The 27,266-nt window shown below is 51.6% G+C and overlaps 1 protein-coding gene across 1 annotated transcript; it reads right to left on the bottom strand.

Moving 5' to 3' along the window:
* Positions 1-8,269: 8,269 nt before the first annotated feature.
* On the bottom strand, positions 8,270-27,049 carry LOC138352602 (uncharacterized). Its single transcript, XM_069305093.1, has 8 exons — positions 26,915-27,049; positions 17,103-17,222; positions 15,234-15,425; positions 14,777-14,992; positions 13,288-13,407; positions 10,883-11,074; positions 9,518-9,709; positions 8,270-8,677 (listed from the first exon to the last, which is right to left on the bottom strand). Exons 1-8 carry the CDS (start codon positions 27,047-27,049, stop codon positions 8,270-8,272), a joined length of 1,575 nt encoding a protein of 524 aa, XP_069161194.1.
* Between the last annotated feature and the right edge of the window lie 217 nt (positions 27,050-27,266).

The following is a 27,266-nucleotide window of genomic DNA, read 5'->3' as shown; positions in this document are numbered from 1 at the left end:
ACGAAAACTATTCTATTGCAGATCGGCAAGCTCTGGCAGCTATGAAGTTAAAGCTAGAACTAGCGAAGGTAGAGCGTGAACGCCAAAAAGAAGCTCTACAACTTGCTAATGCCGAACGTGAACAACAAAAAGAAGCTCTCCAGCTAAAGAATGAAGAGGTTGCCCTAAAGAAAGAAGAACAGGAACGCGAGGCGGCCCTACAACGAAAGCGTGAGAGGGAACAGCTAGAAGCAAGAAAACGTCACCTGGAGACGCAACGTGAGCACGATAAATAGCAAGCTGAGAGTGTTCTAGAATATCGTCGACAAGAACTCGCCTTCGAAACTACACACCACACTTAGCGCCAACAAGCTACCGATAGTCTCCCAGTAAACTTCAATGTCTCCCATGCCAGTAAGTTAATGCCACCATTCGTTGAGACAGAGATAGATGTGTTTTTTACTACTTTTGAGGCCATAGCTCAAAAACTTAGCTGGCCTGAAGTTCAATGGTCTACCCTTCTCAGAGTGCATCTCACAGGTAGAGCTGTGATTACTCTCAGTACCTTAGCGTCTGAGAATGACTACCAGACCCTGAAGCAAGCAGTTTTAGACGCCTACCTTCTATCCACCGAAAGCTACAGACGAAAATTCCGTGATTATCTAAAGGCAAGTACTACCACCTTTTTAGAATTTGTCAATACTAAGAAAAGATATTTCCTGAAATGGCTGGAAGCAGCACATGTCTCTAAATTTTCAGAACTCGTCAACCTCATTCTAGTTGAGGGATTCTTTAGACGTGCTTCCCCTTCCATCCGTTTATATTTAGCAGACAAAGAAGAAACCGACTACATCAGATGTGCGAAGTCGGCTGACACCTACAGCCTTATACACCAGCTAACACCTGACCCACCTTCCAGTAAGAAGTCTTGGTATAGTTATGACAAAGTGAGTACCGATCAGGCGAACTCTCAATTGTATTGTAAGTATTGCAAGATCTATGGACATATCCATAGATAAATGTGGAAAAGCTCAATACAAAGGCTATAGTGAAACTCCTAAACCTAAACCGACTCCTCCTAAGTCCGGTAAGCCTGTGATGAATGTCGGTGTTCCTGTTAATGATCTTTCTCTCTTCAGCAAACACCTGTATCCTGGAACTGTCTCTGTCAACAGTACAGATTCGGAGGGACGTTTCAAATTGAAGATCTTGCGGGACACAGCGGCTCTTCAGTCAATAATATTGAAATCGGCTGTGCCTAACATCACCTACACCGGGGAAACCGTCCTTATCACTGACCTCACTGCTACCACTCCGTATCCACTCGCCAGAGTCCACCTGAACTGTCCTTTTGTGACCGGTGAAGTCCAAGTCGCCATCAGGGAAAAGCCTTTTCCCATGTCAGGGGTACAACTTCTCCTAGGCAATGACTTGGCCGAAGATCTGCAACCTTCCAACCTGATCATCATGGACAATCCCCAGGTATGTGACTCTATAGTGGACAACCCCATCTTAAAGTATGTTCCAGCAGAGGTCCAAGAAAGTGATGAAGTCTCTCCTCCGGTTTTGGTGACCACAAGTGCGCAAGCTGCACGCCCGCAACCAGCTGACTCTACTGCTACCGCTGTCCCTCAAGACCATCAGAATCTACCACCGATTCTTACTATGTTGGAGTTCCGTAAGTTACAGAGGGAGGATCCTTCATTAACACCATTATTTTTCCAGGCTTAGACTCAATCTGACAGTATCCCTGGGTTCTTCCTAGAGAATCAGTTGCTCTACCGCAGGTACAGACCCACTAAGCTGACGGAGGATGACGATTGGGCTAATGTCGACCAACTAGTAGTTCCCACTAGCCTACAGCCCGATATTCTACACCTGGCCCACGGAGCGCTTTCTCACTATGGTTTTAATAAAACCTATCACGGAATTAGACAAGACTACTACTGGTCAGGTATGGTTAAAGATGTCAAAAGTTACGTACAACAGTGTCATATATGTCAGATGGTAGGAAAATCTAACATCCCGATTCCCAAGGCTCCTTTAATTCCTATCCCGGTGCCTGCGGAACCTTTCCACAGACTCATCATAGACTGTGTTGGTGTTTTACCCCGGACCAGTTCTGGCAACGCTTATATACTAACCATCCTGTGTCCAACCACCAGATTCCCCATAGCAGTTCCTGTAAAGAACATTATGGCTGCTACGGTGGTGAAACAACTATTGAAGATCTTTACCCAATACGGATTTCCTCGGGAGATTCAAAGTGACTGTGGCACCAACTTCACCAGTGATCTCTTGAAGAAGCCACTGGAAGAATTCAACATCACTCAGGTATTGTCCAGTCCCTATCATCCTGCTTCACATGGTTCTCTTGAACGTAGTCACCAAACGATTAAATCACTCCTAAAGAAATTTTGCAATGAAACCATGAAAGACTGGAATAAACAACTTGACATCATCATGTGCATTTTCAGAAGTCTCCCAAATGAGTCTCTAGGAGTATTTCCTTATGAGATGCTCTACGGACATAGGTGCTGTACTCCTCTTAAAGCTTTTAAAGACTCTACGTAATGCCACCTTCAGTGACCCTCAGAATGTGCCCCAGTTTCTTCAAAACTTAAAGCACATTCTAGAGAGAGTACGTAAATTTGCTAATGACACTCTATTGAATCTCAAGATAGGATGAAGACTCATTTTGACCATCGCAGCAAAATCAGGAAATTTAAAACAGGAGACTTCGTGTTGGCATATTTTCCGATCCCAGGTTCTCCATTGCAAAATAAGTTTTCAGGACCTTACCGCATCAAGGAGTGCAGAAACAACCACAACTACGTTCTTGAGACTCCAGATAGGCGGCGGAGGACCCAGTTGTGCCACGTCAATCTTCTAAAGGAATATAAAGGTATTCCCCCCACTGTGCTAATATCACTCTCCACTTTCAAAGATCCATACCTCCACAGTGAGACCTTCCCTGCTTCTCCTCCGGATAGCACTGACTCTGAGTCAGTGTCTTCCAACTCGGAAATCCTTAATGATCTTCCTAAAAATTTACAGGACTCTAATAGTGCTCCTCTGCTATGTTCTGATCCCATTCTCGCCTCTCCAGATATTACGAAGCCCTTCATCATCAATGTCGACGCCAGTGGTACCGGCATCGGGGGCGTCCTGATGCAACAACGAGGCGAGGAGGTTCTTCCTGTCAGCTACTACAGCTACAAGTTGAAGCCCCCATCAAAAGAACTATAGCACTATAGAAAAGGAACTCCTCTCCATCGTCCTGAATCTGCAACATTTCGAACCTTACCTACAGGGGAATCGGTCTATTATCATCTACTCAGACCATAATCCCCTGCGGTTCCTACAACAGGCCCAATTCAGCAATCAACGTCTTCTACGCTTGGCTCTGTACTTGCAGAATTTTAATCTGGAGATCTTCTACATCAAAGGTTCGGACAACATCATAGCCGACGCTCTCTCCAGAATCTACGAGGTAGAGACAGCTACTCCTACTTCTACACCTGCTACTGAAGTAACTTAACCCGTAAGAGCAGGCTTCGGGGGAGAGCTGTTACGATAATCTCCTTCAAGAGAGATTTGGCCTGCTCTTTCCTATCATCATGTTACTTCAGTACATCTACAACATCTAGATACTACAAGCAAGTGTCGTACGTATTGAGTAAAATACGTTTCTGCCAAGCACATACGTATCAGACACTCGCTCTCCACCTCCCACCTCCACCTTCTTCGATCACCAAACCACCACTTCCAGCCCGCACGCTTCTGATTGGTGAATCAGAATCGACATATACACCTCTGCTTTTCAGCGCCATCTACATAGCCGATGACTGAGCATGCACAGCCATTGGATTTAGAATATCCTGTGCTCTCAAAGCTGATACAACCATATGATATACGCACTGTTTATTAGTGGATGTTATCAGCCAGCGCTTTATTCTCAGCACCTGTTAATTCATTTCTTGTCTTTATTCATTGTAGAGCAACGTCACCACTATTTTATTTTATGTTATTTTTTGACTTTATAATCTTGTTTGTTTGCACTGTACATAGCCAAGGGATTGTCTTTGTTCATATTTGTTTTCAAGATAAATTAAAGTTTCATTATTCATAATATTTGTTTTGCTTGTTTTCCCTTACTTTACCACAGAAGGCAACAGCCAAGCAGTCAACATTTTTTTTGTAAATGTGATTGGCATTGACACCAGCCATAAGGAGGACTGCCGAACACACACTTTTTTTTCCATCACAGTTGTGTCACTGACCGGTGTGGTGGTAGTTTCGCTGAACTGGGAGGTGATAGTGTCACTGACCAGGGAGGTGGGAGGGTCACTGTCCTGGTAGGTGGTAGTGTCACTGACCTGGTAGGTGGTAGTGTCACTGACCTGGGAGGTGGTAGTGTCACTGACCTTGGAGGTGGTAGTGAAACTGACCTGGGAGACGGTAGTGTCACTGACCAGGGAGGTCGTAGTGTCACTGACCAGGGAGGTCGTAAAATCACTGACCTGGTAGGTGGTAGTGTCACTGACCTGGGAGGTCGTAGTGTCACTGACGGGGGAAATTGTAGTGTCACACATCTGGGAGTTTGTAGTGTCACTGCCCGGGGAGGTGGGAGTGTCACTGTTTTGGGAGGTAGTAGTGTCACCGCCCTGGGAGGTGGTGATGTCACTGACCTGGGAGGTGGTAGTGTCACTGACCTGGGAGGTTGTAGTGTTACTGACTTTGAAAGTTGTAGTGTTACTGACCTGGGATGGGGTAGTATTATTGACCTTGAGGGTGGAAGGGTCAATCACCTGGGAGGTGTTAGTGTCATTGACCTGGAAGGTGGTATTGTCACTGACCTAGCAGGTGGGGGGTGTCACTGACCTGGGAGGTGGTAGTGTCACTGACCTAGTAGGTGGTAGTGTCAATGACCTGGGAGGTGGTGGTGTCACTAACCTAGGGTGGAGTGTTGCTGACCTGAGAGCTGGTAGTGTCACTGAACATTGAGGTGGGAGTGTCACTGACCTGGGAGGTTGTAGTGTCACTGACCTGAGAGGTGGGAGTATCACTGACCTTGGAGGTGGTAGTGTGACAGACCTGGGAGGTGGTAGTGTAACTATCCTGAGGGGTGGTAGTGTCACTGACCAGGGAGGTGTGAGTGTAACTGACCTGGGAGGTGGTAGTGTCACTATCATGAAGGGTGGTAGTGTCACTGACCAGGGAGGTGGTAGTGTCACTGACCTGGGAGATGGGAGTGTAACTGTCCTGGTAGGTGCTAACTTAACTGACTTGGCAGGTGGTAGTGTCACTGACCTGGGAGGTCGTAGGTTAACTGACCTTGGAGGTAGAAATGGCACTGGCTTCGGAAGTGGTAGTGTCACTGACCTGGGAGGTGGTAGTGTCACTAACCTAGGAGATGGGGGTGTCACTGACCAGGGAGGTGGGAGAATCATTGACCTATGAGGTGGTACTGTCACAGACCTGGAAGGTGGTAGTCTCACTAACCATGGAGGAGGTAGTGTCACTGACCTGGGATGTGGTATTGTCACTGTCCATGAAGGTCGGAGTGTCACTGATCTGGGAGGTGGTAGTGTCTCTGACCTGGGAGGTGGTAGGGTCACTGACCTGGGAGGTGGTAGTGTAACTGACCTGGGAGGTTGTAGTGTTACTGACCTGGGCGGTGGGAGTGTCACTGTCCTAGAAGGTGGGATTGTCACTGACCTGGAAGGTGGTAGTGTCACTGACCTGGGAGGTGGTAGTGTCACTGACCTGGGCGGTGGGAGTGTCACTGACCTGGGAGGTGGTAGTGTCACTGACCTGGGCGGTGGGAGTGTCACTGACCTAGGAGGTGGTAGTGTCTCAGACTCTGGAGGCAGTAGTATCACTGACCTGGGTGGTGGTAGTGTCACTGACCTGAGAGGTGGTAGTGTCACTGACTTGGGAGGTGGTAGTGTCAATGACCTGGGAGGTGGTAGTGTCACTGACTTCGGAGGTGGTAGTGTCACTGACTTGGGAGGTGGTAGTGTCACTGACATGAGAGATAGTAGTGTCACTGACCTGGGAGGTGTGAGTGTCACAGACCTGAGAGGTGGTAGAGTCTCTGACCTGGGAAGTGAAAGTGTCATTGACCTTGTAGGTGGGAGTGTCACTGACCTGGGAGGTGGTAGTTATCACTGACCTGGAAAGTGGTAGTGTAACTGACCTGGGAGGTGGTAGTGTCACTGACTTGGGAAGTGGTAGTGTCACTGACCTGGGAGGTGGTAATGTCACTGACTTGGGAGGTGGTAGTGTCACTGACTTGGGAGGTGGTAGTGTCACTGACATGAGAGATAGTAGTGTCACTGACCTGGGAGGTGTGAGTGTCACTGACCTGAGAGGTGGTAGCGTCACTGACCTGGGAGGTAGTAGTGTCACTGACCTAGCCGGTGGAAGTGTCACTGACCTAGGAGGTGGGAGTGTCACTGACCTAAGAGGTGGTAGTGTAACTGACCTGGGAGGTGGGAGTGTCATTGACCTGGGAGGTAGGAGTGTCACTGACCTGGAAGGTGGTAGCGTCAATGACCTGGGAGGTGGTAGTGTCACTTACCTGAGAGGTGGTAGTGTCACTGACCTGGGAGGTGGGAGTGTCACAGACTTGGGAGGAGGAAGTTTCACTGACCTGGGAGGTGGTAGTGTCACTGACCAGGGCGGTGGTAGTGTCACTGACCTAGGAGGTGGTAGTGTCACTGACCTATGAGGTGGTAATGTTACTGACTTGGGAGGGGGGAGTGTCACTGACCTGAGAGGTGGGATTGACACTGACCTGGGAGGTGGGAGTGTCACAGACCTTGGAGGAGGTAGTGTAACTGACCTGGGAGGTGGTAGTGTCACTGACTTGGGAGGTGGTAGTGTCACTGACCTGGGAGGTGGTAATGTCACTGACTTGGGAGGTGGAAATGTCAATGACATGGGAGGTGGGAGTGTCACTGACATGCGAAGTGGAAGTGTCACTGACCTGGGAGGTGGTAATGTCACTGACCTGGGAGGTGGTAGTGTCACTGACATGGGAGGTGGGAGTGTCACTGACCTGGGAGGTGGTAGTGTCACTGACATGGGAGGTGGAAGTTTCACTGACCTGGGAGGTGGGAATTTCACTGACCTGGGAGGTGGGAGTGTCACTGACCTGGGAGGTGGTATTATCACTGACCGGGGAGGTCGGAATGTCACTGACTTGGGAGGTGGTAGTGTCACTGACCAGGGAGTTGGTAGTGTCACTGACTTTGGAGGTTATCTTGAGGTTATCTTGAGATAATTTCAGGGCTTTTTACTGTCCCCGCGGCCCGGTCGTCGAACAGGCCTCCTGGTTGCCGAACTGATCAACCAGGCTGTTGGACGCGGCTGCTCGCAGCCTGACGTATGAGTCACAGCCTGGTTGATCAGGTATCCTTTGGAGGTGCTTATCCAGTTCTCTCTTGAACACTGTGAGGGGTCGGCCAGTTATGCCCCTTATGTGTAGTGGAAGCATGTTGAACAGTCTCGGGCCTCTGATGTTGACAGAGTTCTCTCTCAACACTCTCTCTCCGGGTGAAAGAAACTCTGCCCATTGTTTTTCGCCGGCGCCTGGGATTGAACCCAGGACCACAGGATCACAAGTCCAGCGTGCTTTCCGCTCGGCCGACCGGCCCCCCCCCCCCCAGGGAATATCACTGACTTAGGAGGTGTTAGTGTTAATGACCTGGGAGGTCTTATTGTCACCGCCCTTGGATGTGGTAGTGTCACTGACCTGGGAGTTGGTAGTGTCACTGACCCGGAAGGTGGGAGTGTCACTGACCTGGGAGGTGTAAGTGTCATTGATCTGGGAAGTTATAGTGTCACTGACCTGGGAGGTGGTAGTGTCACCGCCCAAGGAGGTGGTAGTGTCACTGAACTGGGAGGTGATAGAGTCACAGACCTGGGAGGTGGTTGTGTCTCTGATCTGGGAAGTGGTAGTTTCACTGACCTGGGAGGTGGTAGTGTCAACGACCTGGGAGGTGGTAGTGTCACTGACCTGGGAGGTGGGAGTGTAACTGGCAAGGGTGGTGGAGGTGTCACTGACCTGGGAAGTGTTATTGTCACTGACCTGGGAGGTTGTAGTGTCACTGACCTGGGAGGTGGGAGTGTAACTGACCTGGGAGGTGGGAGTGTCACTGACCTGGGAGGTTGTAGTGTCACTGACCTGGGAGGTGGGAGTGTAACTGACCTTGGAGGTGGGAGTGTCACTGACCTGGGAGGTGATAGTGTCACTGACCTGGGAGGTGGAAGAGTCACTGACCTATGAGGTGGTAGTGTCAATGACCTGGGAGGTGGTAGTGTCAACGACCTGGGCGGTGGTAGTGTCACTGACCTGGGCGGTGGGAGTGTCACTGACCTGAGAGGTGGTAGTGTCACTGTCTCTGGAGGTAGTAGTATCACTGACCTGGGAGGTGGTAGTGTCACTGACCTGGGAGGTGATAGTGTAACTGACTCTGGAGGTAGTAGTATCAGTGACCTGGAAGGTGGTAGTGTCACTGACCTGGGAGGTGGTAGTGTCACTGACTTGGGAGGTGGTAGTGTCACTGACCTGGGAGGTGGCAGTGTCAATGAAATGAGAGGTGGTAGTGTCACTGACCAAGGAGGTGGGAGTGTCACTGACCTGGGAGTTGGTAGTGTCACTGACCCGGAAGGTGGGAGTGTCACTGACCTGGGAGGTGTAAGTGTCATTGATCTGGGAAGTTATAGTGTCACTGACCTGGGAGGTGGTAGTGTCACCGCCCAAGGAGGTGGTAGTGTCACTGAGCTGGGAGGTGATAGAGTCACAGACCTGGGAGGTGGTTGTGTCTCTGACCTGGGAAGTGGTAGTTTCACTGACCTGGGAGGTGGTAGTGTCAACGACCTGGGAGGTGGTAGTGTCACTGACCTGGGAGGTGGGAGTGTAACTGGCAAGGGTGGTGGAGGTGTCACTGACCTGGGAAGTGTTATTGTCACTGACCTGGGAGGTTGTAGTGTCACTGACCTGGGAGGTGGGAGTGTAACTGACCTGGAAGGTGGGAGTGTCACTGACCTGGGAGGTTGTAGTGTCACTGACCAGGGAGGTGGAAGAGTCACTGACCTATGAGGTGGTAGTGTCAATGACCTGGGAGGTGGTAGTGTCAACGACCTGGGCGGTGGTAGTGTCACTGACCTGGGCGGTGGGAGTGTCACTGACCTGAGAGGTGGTAGTGTCACTGTCTCTGGAGGTAGTAGTATCACTGACCTGGGAGGTGTTAGTGTCACTGACCTGGGAAGTGATAGTGTAACTGACTCTGGAGGTAGTAGTATCAGTGACCTGGAAGGTGGTAGTGTCACTGACCTGGGAGGTGGTAGTGTCACTGACTTGGGAGGTGGTAGTGTCACTGACCTGGGAGGTGGCAGTGTCAATGACATGAGAGGTGGTAGTGTCACTGACCAAGGAGGTGGGAGTGTCACTGACCTGAGAGGTGGTAATGTCACTGACCTAGGAAAGGGTAGTGTCAATGACCTGGGCGGTGGGAGTGTCACTGACCTGGGAGGTGGTAGTGTCACTGATCTGGGCGGTGGGAGTGTCACTGACCTTGGAGGTGGTAGTGCCACTGACTCTGGAGGTAGTAGTATCACTGTCCTGGGCGGTGGTAGTGTCACTGACCTGGAAGGTGGGATTATCACTGACCGAGGAGGTGGTAGTGTTACTCACCTGGGAGGTGGTAGTGTCACTGACCTGGGAGGTGAAAGTGTAACTGACCTGGGAGGTGCTAACTTAACTGACTTGGCACGTGGTAGTGTCACTGACCTGGGAGGTAGTAGGTTAACTGACCTTGGAGGTGGAAATGTAACTGGCCTTGGAAGTGGTAGTGTCACTAACCTGGGAGGTGGTAGTCTCACTAACCTGGGAGGTGGGAGTGTCACTGACCTGGAAGGTGGTAGTGTCACTGACCTTGGAGGTGGGAGTGTAACTGGCAAGGGTGGTGGAAGTGTCTCTGACCTGGGAAGTGGTATTGTCACTGACCTGGGAGGTGGGATTGTCACTGACCTAGGGTGGAGTGTTGCTGACCTGAGAGCTGGTAGTGTCACTGAACATGGAGGTGGGAGTGTCACTGACCTAGGAGGTTGTAGTGTCACTGACCTGAGAGGTGGGAGTATCACTGACCTTGGAGGTGGTAGTGTGACAGACCTGGGAGGTGGTAGTGTAACTATCCTGAGGGGTGGTAGTGTCACTGACCAGGGAGGTGTGAGTGTAACTGACCTGGGAGGTGGTAGTGTCACTATCCTGAAGGGTGGTAGTGTCACTGACCAGGGAGGTGGTAGTGTCACTGACCTGGGAGATGGGAGTGTAACTGACCTGGTAGGTGCTAACTTAACTGATTTGGCAGGTGGTAGTGTCACTGACCTGGGAGGTCGTAGGTTAACTGACCTTCAAGGTAGAAATGGCACTGGCCTCGGAAGTGGTAGTGTCACTGACCTGAGAGGTGGTAGTGTCACTAACCTAGGAGATGGGGGTGTCACTGACCAGGGAGGTGGGAGAATCATTGACCCATGAGGTGGTACTGTCACAGACCTGGAAGGTGGTAGTCTCACTAACCATGGAGGAGGTAGTGTCACTGACCTGGGATGTGGTATTGTCACTGTCCATGAAGGTCGGAGTGTCACTGATCTGGGAGGTGGTAGTGTCTCTGACCTGGGAGGTGGTAGTGTAACTGACCTGGGAGGTCGTAGTGTAACTGACCTGGGAGGTTGTAGTGTTACTGACCTGGGAGGTTGTAGTGTTACTGACTTTGGAAGGTGTAGTGTCACTTACCTGGGATGGGGTAGTATTATTGACCTTGAGGGTGGAAGGGCCAATCACCTGAGAGGTGGGAGTGTCACTGTCCTAGAAGGTGGGATTGTCACTGACCTGGAAGGTGGTAGTGTCAATGACCTGGGAGGTGGTAGTGTCACTGACCTGGGCTGTGGGAGTGTCACTGACCTGGGAGGTGGTTGTGTCACTGATCTGGGCGGTGGGAGTGTCACTGACCTTGGAGGTGGTAGTGTCGCTGACTCTGGAGGTAGTAGTATCACTGACCTGGGCGGTGGTAGTGTCACTGACCTGGAAGGTGGAATTATCACTGACCTAGGAGGTGGTAGTGTTACTGACCTGGGAGGTGGTATTGTCACAGACCTGAGAGGTGGAAGAGTCTCTGACCTGGGAAGTGAAAGTGTCAATGACCTTGTAGGTGGGAGTGTCACTGACCTGGGAGGTGGTAGTTATCACTGACCTGGAAAGTGGTAGTGTCACTGACCTGGGAGGTGGTAGTGTCACTGACTTGGGAGGTGGTAGTGTAACTGACCTGGGAGGTGGTAGTGTCACTGACATGAGAGGTAGTAGTGTCACTGACCTGGGAGGTGGGAGTGTCACTGACTTGGGAGGTGTGAGTGTCACTGACCTGAGAGGTGGTAGCGTCACTGACCTGGGAGGTAGTAGTGTCACTGACCTAGCCGGTGGAAGTGTCACTGACCTAGAAGGTGGGAGTGTCACTGACCTAAGAGATGGTAGTGTCACTGATCTGGGAGGTGGGAGTGTCACTGACCTGGGAGGTAGGAGTGTCACTGACCTGGAAGGTGGTAGCGTCAATGACCTGGATGGAGGTAGTGTAATTGACCTGGGAGGTGGGAGGATTACTGACCTAAGATGTGGCAGTGTCACATACCTGGGAGATGGGAGTGTCACTGACCTGGGAGGTGGTAGTGTCACTTACCTGAGAGGTGGTAGTGTCACTGACCTGGGAGGTGGGAGTGTCACAGACTTGGGTGGTGGTAGTGTTACTGACCTGGGAGGTGGTAGTGTCACTGACCTAGGAGGTGGTAGTGTCACTGACTTGGTAGGTGGTAGTGTCACTGACCAGGGAGGTGGTAGTTATCACTGACCTGGGAGGTGGTAATGTTACTCACTTGGGAGGGGGGAGTGTCACTGACCTGGGAGGTGGGAGTGTCACAGCCCTTGGAGGAGGTAGTGTCACTGACTTGGGAGGTGGTAGTTATCACTGACCTGGAAAGTGGTAGTGTAACTGACCTGGGAGGTGGTAGTGTCACTGACTTGGTAGGTGGTAGTGTCACTGACCTGTTAGGTGGTAGTGTCACTGACTTGGGAGGTGGTAGTGTAACTGACCTGGGAGGTGGTAGTGTCACTGACATGAGAGGTAGTAGTGTCACTGACCTGGGAGGTGTGAGTGTCACTGACCTGGGAGGTGTGAGTGTCACTGACCTGAGAGGTGGTAGCGTCACTGACCTGGGAGATAGTAGTGTCACTGACCTAGCCGGTGGAAGTGTCACTGACCTAGAAGGTGGGAGTGTCACTGACCTAAGAGATGGTAGTGTCACTGACCTGGGAGGTGGGAGGGTCACTGACCTGGGAGGTAGGAGTGTCACTGACCTGGAAGGTGGTAGCGACAATGACCTGGATGGAGGTAGTGTAATTGACCTGGGAGGTGGGAGGATCACTGACCTAAGAGGTGGCAGTGTCACATACCTGGTAGGTGGTAGTGTCACTGACTTGGGAGTTGGTAGTGTCACTGACCAGGGAGGTGGTAATGTTACTCACTTGGGAGGGGGGAGTGTCACTGACCTGGGAGGTGGGAGTGTCACAGACTTGGGTGGTGGTAGTGTTACTGACCTGGGAGGTGGTAGTGTCACTGACCTGTGAGGTGGTAGTGTCACTGACCTGGTAGGTGGTAGTTATCACTGACCTGGGAGGTGGTAATGTTACTCACTTGGGAGGGGGGAGTGTCACTGACCTGGGAGGTGGGAGTGTCACAGCCCTTGGAGGAGGTAGTGTCACTGATTTGGGAGGTGGTAGTGTTACTGAACTGGGAGGTGGGGGGTGTCACTGACATGAGAGGTGGTAATGTCACTAACCTAGAAAGTGTTAGTGTCCCTGACCTAGGAGGTGGTATGGTAACTGACCTGGGAGGTGGAAGTGTCTCTGACCTGGGAGGTGGTAGTGTCACTGACATGGGAGGTGGAAGTTTCACTGACCTGGGAGGTTGGAGTTTCACTGACCTGGGAGGTGGGAGTGTCACTGACCTGGGCGGTGGGATTATCACTGACCGGGGAGGTCGGAATGTCACTGACTTGGGAGGTAGGATTGTCACTGACCTGGGAGGTGGGGGTGTCACTGACATGGGAGGTGGTAGTGTCACTGACATGGGAGGTGGGAGTGTTACTGACCTGGGAGGTGGGAGTGTCGCTGACCTGGGATGTGGTAGTGTCACTGACTTGGGAGGTTGGAGTGTCACTGACCAAGGAGGTGGTAGTGTCACTGACCTGGGAGGTGGTAGTGTCACTGATCTGGGCGGTGGGAGTGTCACTGACCTTGGAGGTGGTAGTGTCACTGACTCTGGAGGTAGTAGTATCACTGACCTGGGCGGTGGTAGTGTCACTGACCTGGAAGGTGGGATTATCACTGACCTAGGAGGTGGTAGTGTTACTGACCTGGGAGGTGGTAGTGTCACAGACCTGAGAGGTGGTAGAGTCTCTGACCTGGGAAGTGAAAGTGTCATTGACCTTGTAGGTGGGAGTGTCACTGACCTGGGAGGTGGTAGTTATCACTGACCTGGAAAGTGGTAGTGTAACTGACCTGGGAGGTGGTAGTGTCACTGACTTGGTAGGTGGTAGTGTCACTGACCTGGGAGGTGATAGTGTAACTGACTCTGGAGGTAGTAGTATCACTGACCTGGAAGGTGGTAGTGTCACTGACCTGGGAGGTGGCAGTGTCAATGACATGAGAGGTGGTAGTGTCACTGACCAAGGAGGTGGGAGTGTCACTGACCTGAGAGGTGGTAATGTCACTGACCTAGGAAAGGGTAGTGTCAATGACCTGGGCGGTGGGAGTGTCACTGACCTGGGAGGTGGTAATGTCACTAACTTGGGAGGTGGAAATGTCACTGACATGGGAGGTGGGAGTGTCACTGACATGTGAAGTTGAAGTGTCACTGACCTGGGAGGTGGAAATGTCACTGACCTACGAGGTGGTACGGTAACTGACCTGGGAGGTGGGAGTGTCACTGACCTGGGAGGTGGTAGTGTCACTGACATGGGAGGTGGAAGTTTCAATGACCTGGGAGGTGGGAGTTTCACTGACCTGGGAGGTGGGAGTGTCACTGACCTGGGAGGTGGTAGTGTCACTGACATGGGAGGTGGAAGTTTCACTGACCTGGGAGGTGGGAGTTTCACTGACCTGGGAGTTGGGAGTGTCACTGACCTGGGAGGTGGTATTATCACTGACCGGGGAGGTCGGAATGTCACTGACCAGGGAGTTGGTAGTGTCACTGACCTGGGAGGTGGTAGTGTCACTGACATGTGAGGTGGAAGTTTCACTGACCTGGGAGGTGGGAGTTTCACTGACCTGGTAGGTGGAAGTTTCACTGACCTGGGAGGTGGGAGTTTCACTGACCTGGGAGGAGGTAGTGTCACTGAACTGGGAGGTGATAGTGTCACAGACCTGGGGGGTGGTAGAGTCACTGACAAGGAAAGTGGCAACCTCATTGACCTGGGAGGTGGTAGTGTCACAGACCTAAGAGGTGGTAGTGTCTCTGATCTGGGAAGTGGTAGTGTCACTGACCTAGGAGGTGGTAGTGTCAACGACCTGGGATGTGGTAGTGTCACAGACCTAAGAGGTGGTAGTGTCACTGACCTGGTCGGCGGAAGTGTCACTGACCTAGGAGGTGGTAGTGTCACTGACCTGGAAGGTGGTAATGTCACTGACCTGGGAGGTGGTAGTGTCACTGACCTGGGCGGTGGGAGTGTCACTGACCTGGGAGGTGGTAGTGTCACTGATCTGGGCGGTGGGAGTGTCACTGACCTTGGAGGTGGTAGTGTCACTGACTCTGGAGGTAGTAGTATCACTGACCTGGGCGGTGGTAGTGTCACTGACTTGGCAGGTGGTAGTGTCAATGACCTGGGAGGTGGTAGTGTCACTGACTCTGGAGGTAGTAGTATCACTGACCTGGGCGGTGGTAGTGTCACTGACCTGGAAGGTGGGATTATCACTGACCTAGGAGGTGGTAGTGTTACTGACCTGGGAGGTGGTAGTGTCACAGACCTGAGAGGTGGTAGAGTCTCTGACCTGGGAAGTGAAAGTGTCATTGACCTTGTAGGTGGGAGTGTCACTGACCTGGGTGGTGGTAGTTATCACTGACCTGGAAAGTGGTAGTGTAACTGACCTGGGAGGTGGTAGTGTCACTGACTTGGTAGGTGGTAGTGTCACTGACCTGGGAGGTGATAGTGTAACTGACTCTGGAGGTAGTAGTATCACTGACCTGGAAGGTGGTAGTGTCACTGACCTGGGAGGTGGTAGTGTCACTGGCTTGGGAGGTGGTAGTGTCACTGACCTGGGAGGTGGCAGTGTCAATGACATGAGAGGTGGTAGTGTCACTGACCAAGGAGGTGGGAGTGTCACTGACCTGAGAGTTGGAAATGTCACTGACCTAGGAAAGGGTAGTGTCAATGACCTGGGCGGTGGGAGTGTCACTGACCTGGGAATTGGTAGTGTCACTGATCTGGGCGGTGGGAGTGTCACTGACCTAGGAGGTGGTAGTGCCACTGACTCTGGAGGTAGTAGTATCACTGTCCTGGGCGGTGGTAGTGTCACTGACCTGGAAGGTGGGATTATCACTGACCTAGGAGGTGGTAGTGTTACTCACCTGGGAGGTGGTAGTGTCACTGACCTGGGAGGTGAGAGTGTAACTGATCTGGGAGGTGCTAACTTAACTGACTTGGCACGTGGTAGTGTTACTGACCTGGGAGGTAGTAGGTTAACTGACCTTGGAGGTGGAAATGTAACTGGCCTTGGAAGTGGTAGTGTCAATAACCTGGGAGGTGGGAGTGTCACTGACCTGGAAGGTGGTAGTGTCACTGACCTTGGAGGTGGGAGTGTAACTGGCAAGGGTGGTGGAAGTGTCACTGACCTGGGAAGTGGTATTGTCACTGACCTGGGAGGTGGGATTGTCACTGACCTAGGGTGGAGTGTTGCTGACCTGAGAGCTGGTAGTGTCACTGAACATGGAGGTGGGAGTGTCACTGACCTAGGAGGTTGTAGTGTCACTGACCTGAGAGGTGGGAGTATCACTGACCTTGGAGGTGGTAGTGTGACAGACCTGGGAGGTGGTAGTGTAACTATCCTGAGGGGTGGTAGTGTCACTGACCAGGGAGGTGTGAGTGTAACTGACCTGGGAGGTGGTAGTGTCACTATCCTGAAGGGTGGTAGTGTCACTGACCAGGGAGGTGGTAGTGTCACTGACCTGGGATATGGGAGTGTAACTGACCTGGTAGGTGCTAACTTAACTGACTTGGCAGGTGGTAGTGTCACTGACCTGGGAGGTCGTAGGTTAACTGACCTTCAAGGTAGAAATGGCACTGGCCTCGGAAGTGGTAGTGTCACTGACCTGAGAGGTGGTAGTGTCACTAACCTAGGAGATGGGGGTGTCACTGACCAGGGAGGTGGGAGAATCATTGACCTATGAGGTGGTACTGTCACAGACCTGGAAGGTGGTAGTCTCACTAACCATGGAGGAGGTAGTGTCACTGACCTGGGATGTGGTATTGTCACTGTCCATGAAGGTCGGAGTGTCACTGATCTGGGAGGTGGTAGTGTCTCTGACCTGGGAGGTGGTAGTGTAACTGACCTGGGAGGTTGTAGTGTTACTGACCTGGGAGGTTGTAGTGTTACTGACCTGGGAGGTTGTAGTGTTACTGACTTTGGAAGGTGTAGTGTCACTTACCTGGGATGGGGTAGTATTATTGACCTTGAGGGTGGAAGGGCCAATCACCTGAGAGGTGGGAGTGTCACTGTCCTAGAAGGTGGGATTGTCACTGACCTGGAAGGTGGTAGTGTCAATGACCTGGGAGGTGGTAGTGTCTCTGATCTGGGAAGTGGTAGTGTCACTGACCTAGGAGGTGGTAGTGTCAACGACCTGGGATGTGGTAGTGTCACAGACCTAAGAGGTGGTAGTGTCACTGACCAGGTCGGCGGAAGTGTCACTGATCTAGGAGGTGGTAGTGTCACTGACCTGGAAGGTGGTAGTGTCACTGACCTGGGAGGTGGTAGTGTCACTGACCTGGGCGGTGGGAGTGTCACTGACCTGGGAGGTGGTAGTGTCACTGATCTGGGCGGTGGGAGTGTCACTGACCTTGGAGGTGGTAGTGTCACTGACTCTGGAGGTAGTAGTATCACTGACCTGGGCGGTGGTAGTATCACTGACCTGGAAGGTGGAATTATCACTGACCTAGGAGGTGGTAGTGTTACTGACCTGGGAGGTGGTACTGTCACAGACCTGAGAGGTGGAAGAGTCTCTGACCTGGGAAGTGAAAGTGTCATTGACCTTGTAGGTGGGAGTGTCACTGACCTGGGAGGTGGTAGTTATCACTGACCTGGAAAGTGGTAGTGTCACTGACCTGGGAGGTGGTAGTGTCACTGACTTGGGAGGTGGTAGTGTAACTGACCTGGGAGGTGGTAGTGTCACTGACATGAGAGGTAGTAGTGTCACTGACCTGGGAGGTGGGAGTGTCACTGACTTGGGAGGTGTGAGTGTCACTGACCTGAGAGGTGGTAGCGTCACTGACCTGGGAGGTAGTAGTGTCACTGACCTAGCCGGTGGAAGTGTCACTGACCTAGAAGGTGGGAGTGTCACTGACCTAAGAGATGGTAGTGTCACTGATCTGGGAGGTGGGAGTGTCACTGACCTGGGAGGTAGGAGTGTCACTGACCTGGAAGGTGGTAGCGTCAATGACCTGGATGGAGGTAGTGTAATTGACCTGGGAGGTGGGAGGATTACTGACCTAAGATGTGGCAGTGTCACATACCTGGGAGATGGGAGTGTCACTGACCTGGGAGGTGGTAGTGTCACTTACCTGAGAGGTGGTAGTGTCACTGACCTGGGAGGTGGGAGTGTCACAGACTTGGGTGGTGGTAGTGTTACTGACCTGGGAGGTGGTAGTGTCACTGACCTAGGAGGTGGTAGTGTCACTGACTTGGGAGGTGGTAGTGTCACTGACCAGGGAGGTGGTAGTTATCACTGACCTGGGAGGTGGTAATGTTACTCACTTGGGAGGGGGGAGTGTCACTGACCTGGGAGGTGGGAGTGTCACAGCCCTTGGAGGAGGTAGTGTCACTGACCTGGGAGGTGGTAGTTATCACTGACCTGGATAGTGGTAGTGTAACTGACCTGGGAGGTGGTAGTGTCACTGACTTGGTAGGTGGTAGTGTCACTGACCTGTTAGGTGGTAGTGTCACTGACTTGGGAGGTGGTAGTGTAACTGACCTGGGAGGTGGTAGTGTCACTGACATGAGAGGTAGTAGTGTCACTGACCTGGGAGGTGTGAGTGTCACTGACCTGGGAGGTGTGAGTGTCACTGACCTGAGAGGTGGTAGCGTCACTGACCTGGGAGATAGTAGTGTCACTGACCTAGCCGGTGGAAGTGTCACTGACCTAGAAGGTGGGAGTGTCACTGACCAAAGAGATGGTAGTGTCACTGACCTGGGAGGTGGGAGTGTCACTGACCTGGGAGGTAGGAGTGTCACTGACCTGGAAGGTGGTAGCGACAATGACCTGGATGGAGGTAGTGTAATTGACCTGGGAGGTGGGAGGATCACTGACCTAAGAGGTGGCAGTGTCACATACCTGGTAGGTGGTAGTGTCACTGACTTGGGAGTTGGTAGTGTCACTGACCAGGGAGGTGGTAATGTTACTCACTTGGGAGGGGGGAGTGTCACTGACCTGGGAGGTGGGAGTGTCACAGACTTGGGTGGTGGTAGTGTTACTGACCTGGGAGGTGGTAGTGTCACTGACCAGTGAGGTGGTAGTGTCACTGACCTGGTAGGTGGTAGTTATCACTGACCTGGGAGGTGGTAATGTTACTCACTTGGGAGGGGGGAGTGTCACTGACCTGGGAGGTGGGAGTGTCACAGCCCTTGGAGGAGGTAGTGTCACTGACTTGGGAGGTGGTAGTGTTACTGAACTGGGAGGTGGGGGGTGTCACTGACATGAGAGGTGGTAATGTCACTAACCTAGAAAGTGTTAGTGTCCCTGACCTAGGAGGTGGTATGGTAACTGACCTGGGAGGTGGAAGTGTCTCTGACCTGGGAGGTGGAAGTTTCACTGACCTGGGAGGTTGGAGTTTCACTGACCTGGGAGGTGGGAGTGTCACTGACCTGGGCGGTGGGATTATCACTGACCGGGGAGGTCGGAATGTCACTGACTTGGGAGGTAGGATTGTCACTGACCTGGGAGGTGGGGGTGTCACTGACATGGGAGGTGGTAGTGTCACTGACATGGGAGGTGGGAGTGTTACTGACCTGGGAGGTGGGAGTGTCGCTGACCTGGGATGTGGTAGTGTCACTGACTTGGGAGGTTGGAGAGTCACTGACCAAGGAGGTGGTAGTGTCACTAACCAAGGAGGTGGTAGTGTCACTGACCTGGGAGGTGGGAGTGTCACTGACCTGGGAGGTGGGAGTGTCACAGACTTGGGTGGTAGTAGTGTTACTGACCTGGCAGGTGGTTGTGTCACTGACATGGGAGGTGGGAGTGTTACTGACCTGGGAGGTGGTAGTGTTTTCGACCTGGTAGGTGGTGGTGTTACTGACTTGGGAGGGGGAGTTTCACTGACCTGGGAGTGGGTAGTGTCACTGACCTGGGAGGGGGAGTGTCACTGACCTGGGAGGTGGGATTATCACTGACTTGGGAGGTCCGAGTGTCACTGATCTGGGAGGTGGTAGAGTCACTGACTTTGGAGGTGGAGTGTCACTGACCTGGTACGGGTGAGAGTCACTGACCTGGGAAGTGTTATTGTCACTGACCTGGGAGGAGGGAGAGTCACTATCCTGGCAGGAGGTAGTGTCACTGACCTGGGAGGTGTTAGTGTCATTGACCTGGGAGGTGGTAGGTTAACTGACCTGGGAGGTGGTAGTGTCACTGACCTGAGAGGTGGGAGTATCACTGACCTTGGAGGTGGTAGTGTCACTAACCTGGGAGGTGATAGTGTCACCGCCATAGTAGGTAAGAGTGTCACTGACCTGGGAGTTGATTGTGTTTTTGACCTAGGAGGTGGTAGTGTCGCTGACATGGGAGGTGGGATTGTCACTGTCCTGGGGGGTTGTAGTGTCACTGACTTGGCAGGTGGTAGTGTCACTGACCTGGGAGGTCGTAGGTTAACTGACCTTGGAGGTGGAAGTGTCACTGACCTGGGAGGTGGTAGCGTCACTGACCTAGGAGGTGGGGGTGTCACTGACCTGGAAGGTGGTAGTGTCACTGACCTTGGAGGAGGGAATGTAACTGGCCTGGGTGGTGGAAGTGTCACTAACGTGGGAGGTGTTAGGGTCACTGACCTGGGAGGTGGTAGTGTCACTGACCTTGGAGGTGGTAGTGAAACTGACCTGGGAGGTGAAAGTGTCACTGCCCTAGGAGGAGGTAGTGTCACTGACCTGGGAGGTGGTAGTGTCACTGACCTGGGAGGTGGTAATATTATTGACCTGAGAGGTAGTAGTGTCAATGACCTGGGAGATAGTAGTGTCACTGACCTGTGTGGTGAGAGTGTCACTGACCTGGAAGGTTTGTAACGTCATTGACGTTGGAGATGGGAGTGTCACTGACCTTGTAGGTGGGAGTGTCACTGACCTGGGAGGTGGTAGCGTCACTGACCTAGGAGGTGGGGGTGTCACTGACCTGGAAGGTGGTAGTGTCACTGACCTTGGAGGTGGGAGTGTAACTGGCCTGGGTGGTGGGAGTGTCAATGACCTGGGAGATAGTAGTGTCACTGACGTGGGAGGTGGTAGTGTCACTTACCTGGGAGGTGGGAGTGTCACTGACCTGGGAGGTGGTAGTTATCACTGACCTGGGAGGTGGTAATATTATTGACCTGAGAGGTAGTAGTGTCAATGACCTGGGAGATAGTAGTGTCACTGACCTGTGTGGTGGGAGTGTCACTGACCTGGAAGGTGGTAACGTCACTGACGTTGGAGGTGGGAGTGTATTATAGACTGTGGGTTGGTTGGTGTTGTCGTCGTTGATCCTTCTCTATGGACAACCCAACCCACAACTCGGCAGAGTGCTTATACTAGGAGATCACCCTTGGCGCTTCTGGCTCTTGGAGAGGGGCTCAACGTCACACGTTTAGGGGATGCGGCTCCAACACTTAGCCTCGTTGTCACGTGCACACACCCACTCGAGCCGCTGTGACTCCCCACTCTCTCCTTATGAGATATGATCTCCTCAATCCCCTATGACTTACTAGTATTACCTCCTACCCTGTCCACGGCAGTGGTTCTTGGTTCTTTCTCTCTCTCTCTCCTTCTTTACTACCTCCTGGGAAGCCTCACTAGGACAAGGGCAAACACCAGCAAATTGTGACACATTTACTGGACAAAGCACATACACGATACATACACACATATAATAATAATGAATCCTATACTCTATAATATCACGATCAGGTTGCACTCCAACACCATCAGAACTCTATTATCAGCTTATCAAGTGGTATCCTATCTCCTGGTTCACCACCTGATACTATCAACCTCCTCAAGTTGATCAAGCCTACATACACTGTTGCACCATCAGCAAGATAACATATATATATAGAAAATCAGCATTTGAATGCAATAACATATACCAGTATAAATGTTCATTGATACTTCAGTATAAAAAACTCCTTGACATAAGAATGCCAACAGTCACTCACCTCTCACTGCGTCTTGCACGCTAATGACAACCAAACACTATCAACTCCCTATAAGTAATCCACCAGAACTTCCCCTTCCACCTCTGGAAGTTCACTACCCTAATATCCTTAGGTTCTTCCGGGCTTCACTACCAGGATCCTCTGCAGCTCCTCCAGGCTGCTATCATGAAGTTTCCTTGAGCAACTATGGTGCTTCACCCTTCTGCTAGGGTCCTCCACAGCTCTCTTGGCTGCTACACCATGAAGTTTCCCCGAGCAACTATGGTGCTTCTCCACCTCTACAGAAGCACGTGACACTCCTCTTCACTGCTGCTTCTCCTCACAGCTCGAGGTCCTCTGCTCCACTACCTTGGAGTCTCATCAGCTACTTCATCTGCTGGCTTCGAAGTTCTCAGCAACTTCTTCCCCAAAAAACAAACCTGCAACCCATCGACACTCCAATAAAATGTTCCCCTTTAACACATAAACAAAAATAACCACACAATATGCTTGCCTCAAACCTCTATCTGTTCTCTACATACAGTGAGAGTGGACTCCCCCGTTTTGGGCGGGTCCATACTCCACCTCGCCTGGCGGCGGTCCTCAATCGCTGGGAGGGTCTTCCTCAGTCAAGAGCCAGGCTCCCTCAGTCGTCCGCCAGCGCTCAGAGGGGGCGGACGTCGCTCCGTGCTCCTCCCTCTTCACTCTCCTATTTCAGGCTTTCTGCCTTATTAAAACATGTCTAACTTATAAATAAACATTGCTACCGTCGCTGGGCACACGACCAACTACAAGTGATCACTATGAACTGGCGTATATCGTGCTTACCACAGATTAACTGATCGAGGGCGCTTTTCCTCTGACGGCGTCTGGTCAGGGCGCTCCACACAGCCCACGAAAATGCCTCTGAGTAGCTTATTAAACTCTGCTCGTCGACCAGGACTTGATACCACAACGTTCCCAGCTCGGTTCCACAGCTGGCACGTCTACACACTTCTCTTCTCTTCGAGATATATCACTAGGGGTTCCCTTCTGGCGGGAGCTCAAATGGAGCGCGGCTTTCCCCTGCGATGTCTGGCACTCAAGTGAGGTCAAGGTCCTCCGGAAGCGAGCCTCACGCCTCCAGCAAAATGTCCACATCTCCTCGCCAGTCATTTATCTGTTTTCTTCTTCATTGCCCATGATATCAAACTGTTATACATATCCAAGCAACTATTTTACATATGCGTTATCACTTCAATATTCGCTAGACCTTCTAATCAGGTCAGGCTTGACGAATAACTCTCAAGGAGGGAGTCTCGTTTCTCCTGTAGGCTGAGATCATAACACTCCCCTCCCCTTATTTTTGAGAGTTATTCTAGTGGCTAGGCTCGAGATAACGCATCAGCCACTACATTGTCTCGCCCTCTTATGTGCGTTATCACCAGGTCATACTCTTGGAGCGATAAAAACCATCTGGTTAATCTCTGGTTTGCATGCTTCATTTTCTTCAGGAAAACTAGGGGATTATGGTCTGTATACACCGTCACTGGGTGTCCCCCCCCCCACTCACATACACTTCAAAATGTTTCAATGCCATCACCAGGGCCAAAGTCTCTTTCTCAACTGTACTGTACGACCTCTGGTGCTTAACGAACTTCTTCGAGAAGAAGGACACGGGGCGGTAAATTCCATCATTCTGCTGCGTCAGTACAGCTCCGGCCCCTATATCACTGGCATCTACAAATAACGTAAACGGCGCTTCAAAATCTGGCGACACTAGTACAGGTGCCTCAGTCAACAGTCTTTTGGTCTTCTCAAACGCTTCTTGTGCTGTTCCATTCCACTCCCACCTCTTGCTCTTTGATAGCAAACTCGTCATAGGAGCGGCTACGGTGGAGAAATTTTCACAGAACTTCCGGTAATACCCAATCATACCGAGGTATCTCAACAATTCTTTCTTACTCCTGGGCACCGGGAAGTTGTCAATGGCCTCCACCTTTGTTCTTACCGGAGCAACCTCGCCTTGCCCTACTATATATCCAAGGTACTCCAGGCGGGCTCTCCCGAACTCGCTTTTTGCCAAGTTGATCGTCATGTTGGCCTTCTCCAACCGATCGAACAAATCTAAAAGTCGATCCACGTGATCCTTCCAGGAATCAGCGAACTCCTCAATATCATCGATGTACACTGCACATCATGTCGCGCCTTGTAATACCTGATTCATTACTCGTTGAAAACAACTACCACTATTCTTCATTCCGAACGGCACCACTTTATATTGGTACAAGCCGTCGGGTGTCACGAACGCTGAGATCCTCTTGGCCTCCTCAGACAGGGGAATCTGGTAGTATCCCTTCAACAGGTCTATCTTCGAGACATACCGTGCACTCCCAATCCGATCTATGCAATCGTCAATGCGCGGTATCGGAAACGAGTCAGCGACCGTGAGTGCATTCACTTTCCTATAATCGGTACAGAACCGGTACGTGCCGTCACTCTTCTTCACGAGGAGGCACGGCGAACTCCAGTCACTGTCGCTAACCTCTGCCAAGTCGTTATCTAGCAGATACTTCACTTCTGCTCTCATTGCCGCTGCTTTCTCCGGGTTAACTCTGTAAGGGTGCTGCTTGATGGGCTCAGCACTCCCTACATTCACTTCGTGCACCGTTCCGCGGTGTCTTCTAGGCACGTCCGTGAATAACGACTTATTCCTCCGTAGGATCTCCACTAGCTCCTGTCGTTGGTCATCCTCCAAATGACCCAGACGCTCACCTATCTTGGCCAGGCTTTCTGTATTTGATATCTTCGTGCCATCGGCCTTCTCTAACTTACAGTTCTCCTCTTCTATCCCTTTTCCGTTTCCTCCACACAGCACCGTCGCCTGCAATGGGGTTTCCATCGGTTCTTCATCGCCTAGAGGCTTATCTCTGTCATAGTACCTCTTTATCATGTTCACGTGGCAAACCTGTGACTTCCTCGGACGATCTGGCATGTGGATTACATAATTCACATCCCCTAATGCCTTGTGGATGGTATATGGTCCACAAAATCTCGACTCGTATATACTTCCTTTTACCGGTAGCAGGACTAACACCTGATCTTGAAATTTCACTAACACTTGAAATTTCCTGCCCTTCGCCTTCCTGTCGTGTTACCTTACCATCTCTGCCTGGGATGTCCTCAAATTTTCCTTGGCCAAATCTCTGGCCCTAGAGAGTCGCTCTCTAAAAGTCTTCACATATTTTCCCACGTCCACCTTAGGCCTATCCACGGTGAGCTGCTCCTTCAGCGCGCCCACTGGGCTCCTCACGGAGTGTCCGTACACCAGTTGAAATGGGGTGAATCCGAGTGATTCTACTACCGCATCCCTGATGGCGAACAACACGAATGGTAATGCCTCGTCCCAACTACTCCCTTCCTCAGCGCAGTATATCCTCAACAAGCTCTTTAGCGTTCCATGGAAACGCTCCAATGCTCCCTGCGACTGAGGGTGAAACGGTGACGAGCGCACTTGCTCTACTCTCCATCCTTTCACAGTTTCCCTAAACAACTTCGACTGGAAGACACTCCCCTGGTCCGTCTGGATAACCTTGGGCATTCCTACCCACGCAATGTAGTTCTGTAGTCTATCCAGAACAGCTCTCGACGTCACTCTTCTCAGGGGGATTGCTTTAGGGAAACGGGTGGCCGTGCACATTATGGTCAGTAAGTACTCGTGGCCTTTTCTGGTCCTCGGCAACGGACCTACACAGTCTATCAAGACTCTCTCAAAAGGCTCGCCAAATGCCGGTATGGGCTTTAAGGGTGCCTTTTGTATAGCCGGAGCCGGCTTACCTGCACGTTGGCACGCCAAACATGTCCTACAATATTTCTTTACCTCCTTCCACACGTTCGGCCAGTAGAAGTGCTCCTGCACCTTATTTAAGGTCTTCTTCACCCCCAAGTGCCCTGCCATATCTACGGAGTGGGCTAGTTCTAACACAGCCGCCCTAAACTCCTTCGGCACTAACACTTGGTGCTTCTCCAACCATACCTTATCTGCGCCGGCTTTGTCCGGTCGCCATTTCCTCATTAGTACATCATCGTCCAAGTAGTAATACACGGGGGACTCCGGACATGAATTTCCCCCTTTTGCCTCCCTGATTAGATCTATAAACTCCTCTTTCTGAGCCCTAATCAGGTCCGCTCGGTTCACGCTGAACTTTTCAGGTAGGGTCATTTTCACTTCCTGTCTCCTCGAATCCTCATTCTTCTGAGCTCGATCTTCGTCGAACAGCCCAGACATGTCCATGTTGACCTCCTCCCTTGGTGGAGTCGACACTGCCATATCATCTCCAATGTCTTCCTCGGCGGCTACGTCCGACTCTGTCACTACACAGGCCGGGTATACGATGACTTGACTGTCCTCTGCCTCATTTTCAAGGATGCTGGCTAGATCTATCTTGTCCGGCGTTCCACTTGTACCGCGGTCCTTCTGGTTCACCTCCGGCACAGCTTTTACTATCAGCTCTGGCAGCACCTTGGACCCACACAAGTCGTTCCCCAGGATCACTTGGACTCCTGGAACAGGTATGTTGGGGCACACTCCCAACATCACCTCCGCCGACAAATAATCTGACTTCAACTGGACAGCACACACGGGCATGTCACTCTTAGACAACAACCCATGAACCTTTATCCTCCTACTGCCAGCTAACAGTCGATCATTTCTTATTAGGCCTCTCAGAATCAAGCTCTGATTGGCTCCAGTATCCCTGAGGATACTAACCTCCACCTCGGGTTGACCTTCTATGCCGACCCAACCTTTACTAATGAACGGCCTATACCGCTCGTTCATCAAATCTACCTTCTGTGGTTTGTCTTGTTGTACATCAACGTACTTCTTCCGGGGATCACATGTCGTCAGGGCCACGACTCTCTTGCCCTGCCGACAATCTCGCATCATGTGACCTGATCTGTTGCACTTGTAGCATCTCATTTGGGAGAAATCTCTCCTATACGCCCCCGAGTGGCTCTGACTCTGCCCACTCGTATTGGAGTTCCTCGGGCCAGATGTACTACTCATACTCTGTGGAGCTTCATTGGACTCTTGTCTCCTCTGCACATTTTTATTTTCCTGCTTACCTCCAGCAGGCGGACTCGGCAACTTTCCTTCCTGGGGCTTAAAACTAGCTGGTCTGCTTGTCTGCCCCCCAAAACTTCTTCCTCCCCAGACTCCACTGGGTCTGCTATTGCTGCGTCTCGCCTCGCTTCTTACTCTGTTCTCTCTTAAGCTCTTGTATGCTTCAGTAATCATATCCGCCCTATCTGCGGCATCTTTCACTTCCTTTATCCTTGCTTCTTGGATCTTGAACTTTGTTTCGGGATGCATCATCTCCAAGAACTTCTCCATGACCATCAGTTGCTTCAGGTCAGCGTAAGATCCAACTCCAGCAGCCTCAATCCACTTCTGGAATCGTCTTTCCAGATCCCTTGCTGTCTCAGCAAACGTACATGCTCCAACTTTCACCATCTCTCTGAAACGCTTTCTATAAGCTTCTGGGGTTAACCGAAACGAGCGCAATATGCTGCTCTTTACCGTGGCATAATCCTGGCACTCTTCCAGTGAC

Source organism: Procambarus clarkii, chromosome 54 (genome assembly GCF_040958095.1).
Source record: "Procambarus clarkii isolate CNS0578487 chromosome 54, FALCON_Pclarkii_2.0, whole genome shotgun sequence".
NCBI classification, from domain to species: Eukaryota; Metazoa; Arthropoda; class Malacostraca; order Decapoda; family Cambaridae; genus Procambarus; species Procambarus clarkii.
Note: the sequence above shows the minus strand (reverse complement) of the source record. Positions and strands in the feature narration are given on the sequence as shown.

Coding starts and splice junctions, on each gene's coding strand:
- LOC138352602 (XM_069305093.1), bottom strand. CDS start 27,049: ATGGAGAAGTTCTTGGAGATGATGCATCCCGAAACAAAGTTCAAGATC. Junction 15,426..17,102: donor GTGACACTACCACCTCCCAG/GTCAGTGACACT, acceptor TCCAACTCTCAG/GTCAGTGACACTCCCACCTC. Junction 9,710..10,882: donor TTGACACTACCACCTTCCAG/GTCAGTGACAAT, acceptor TTCACCTCCCAG/GTCAGTGACACTACCACCTC.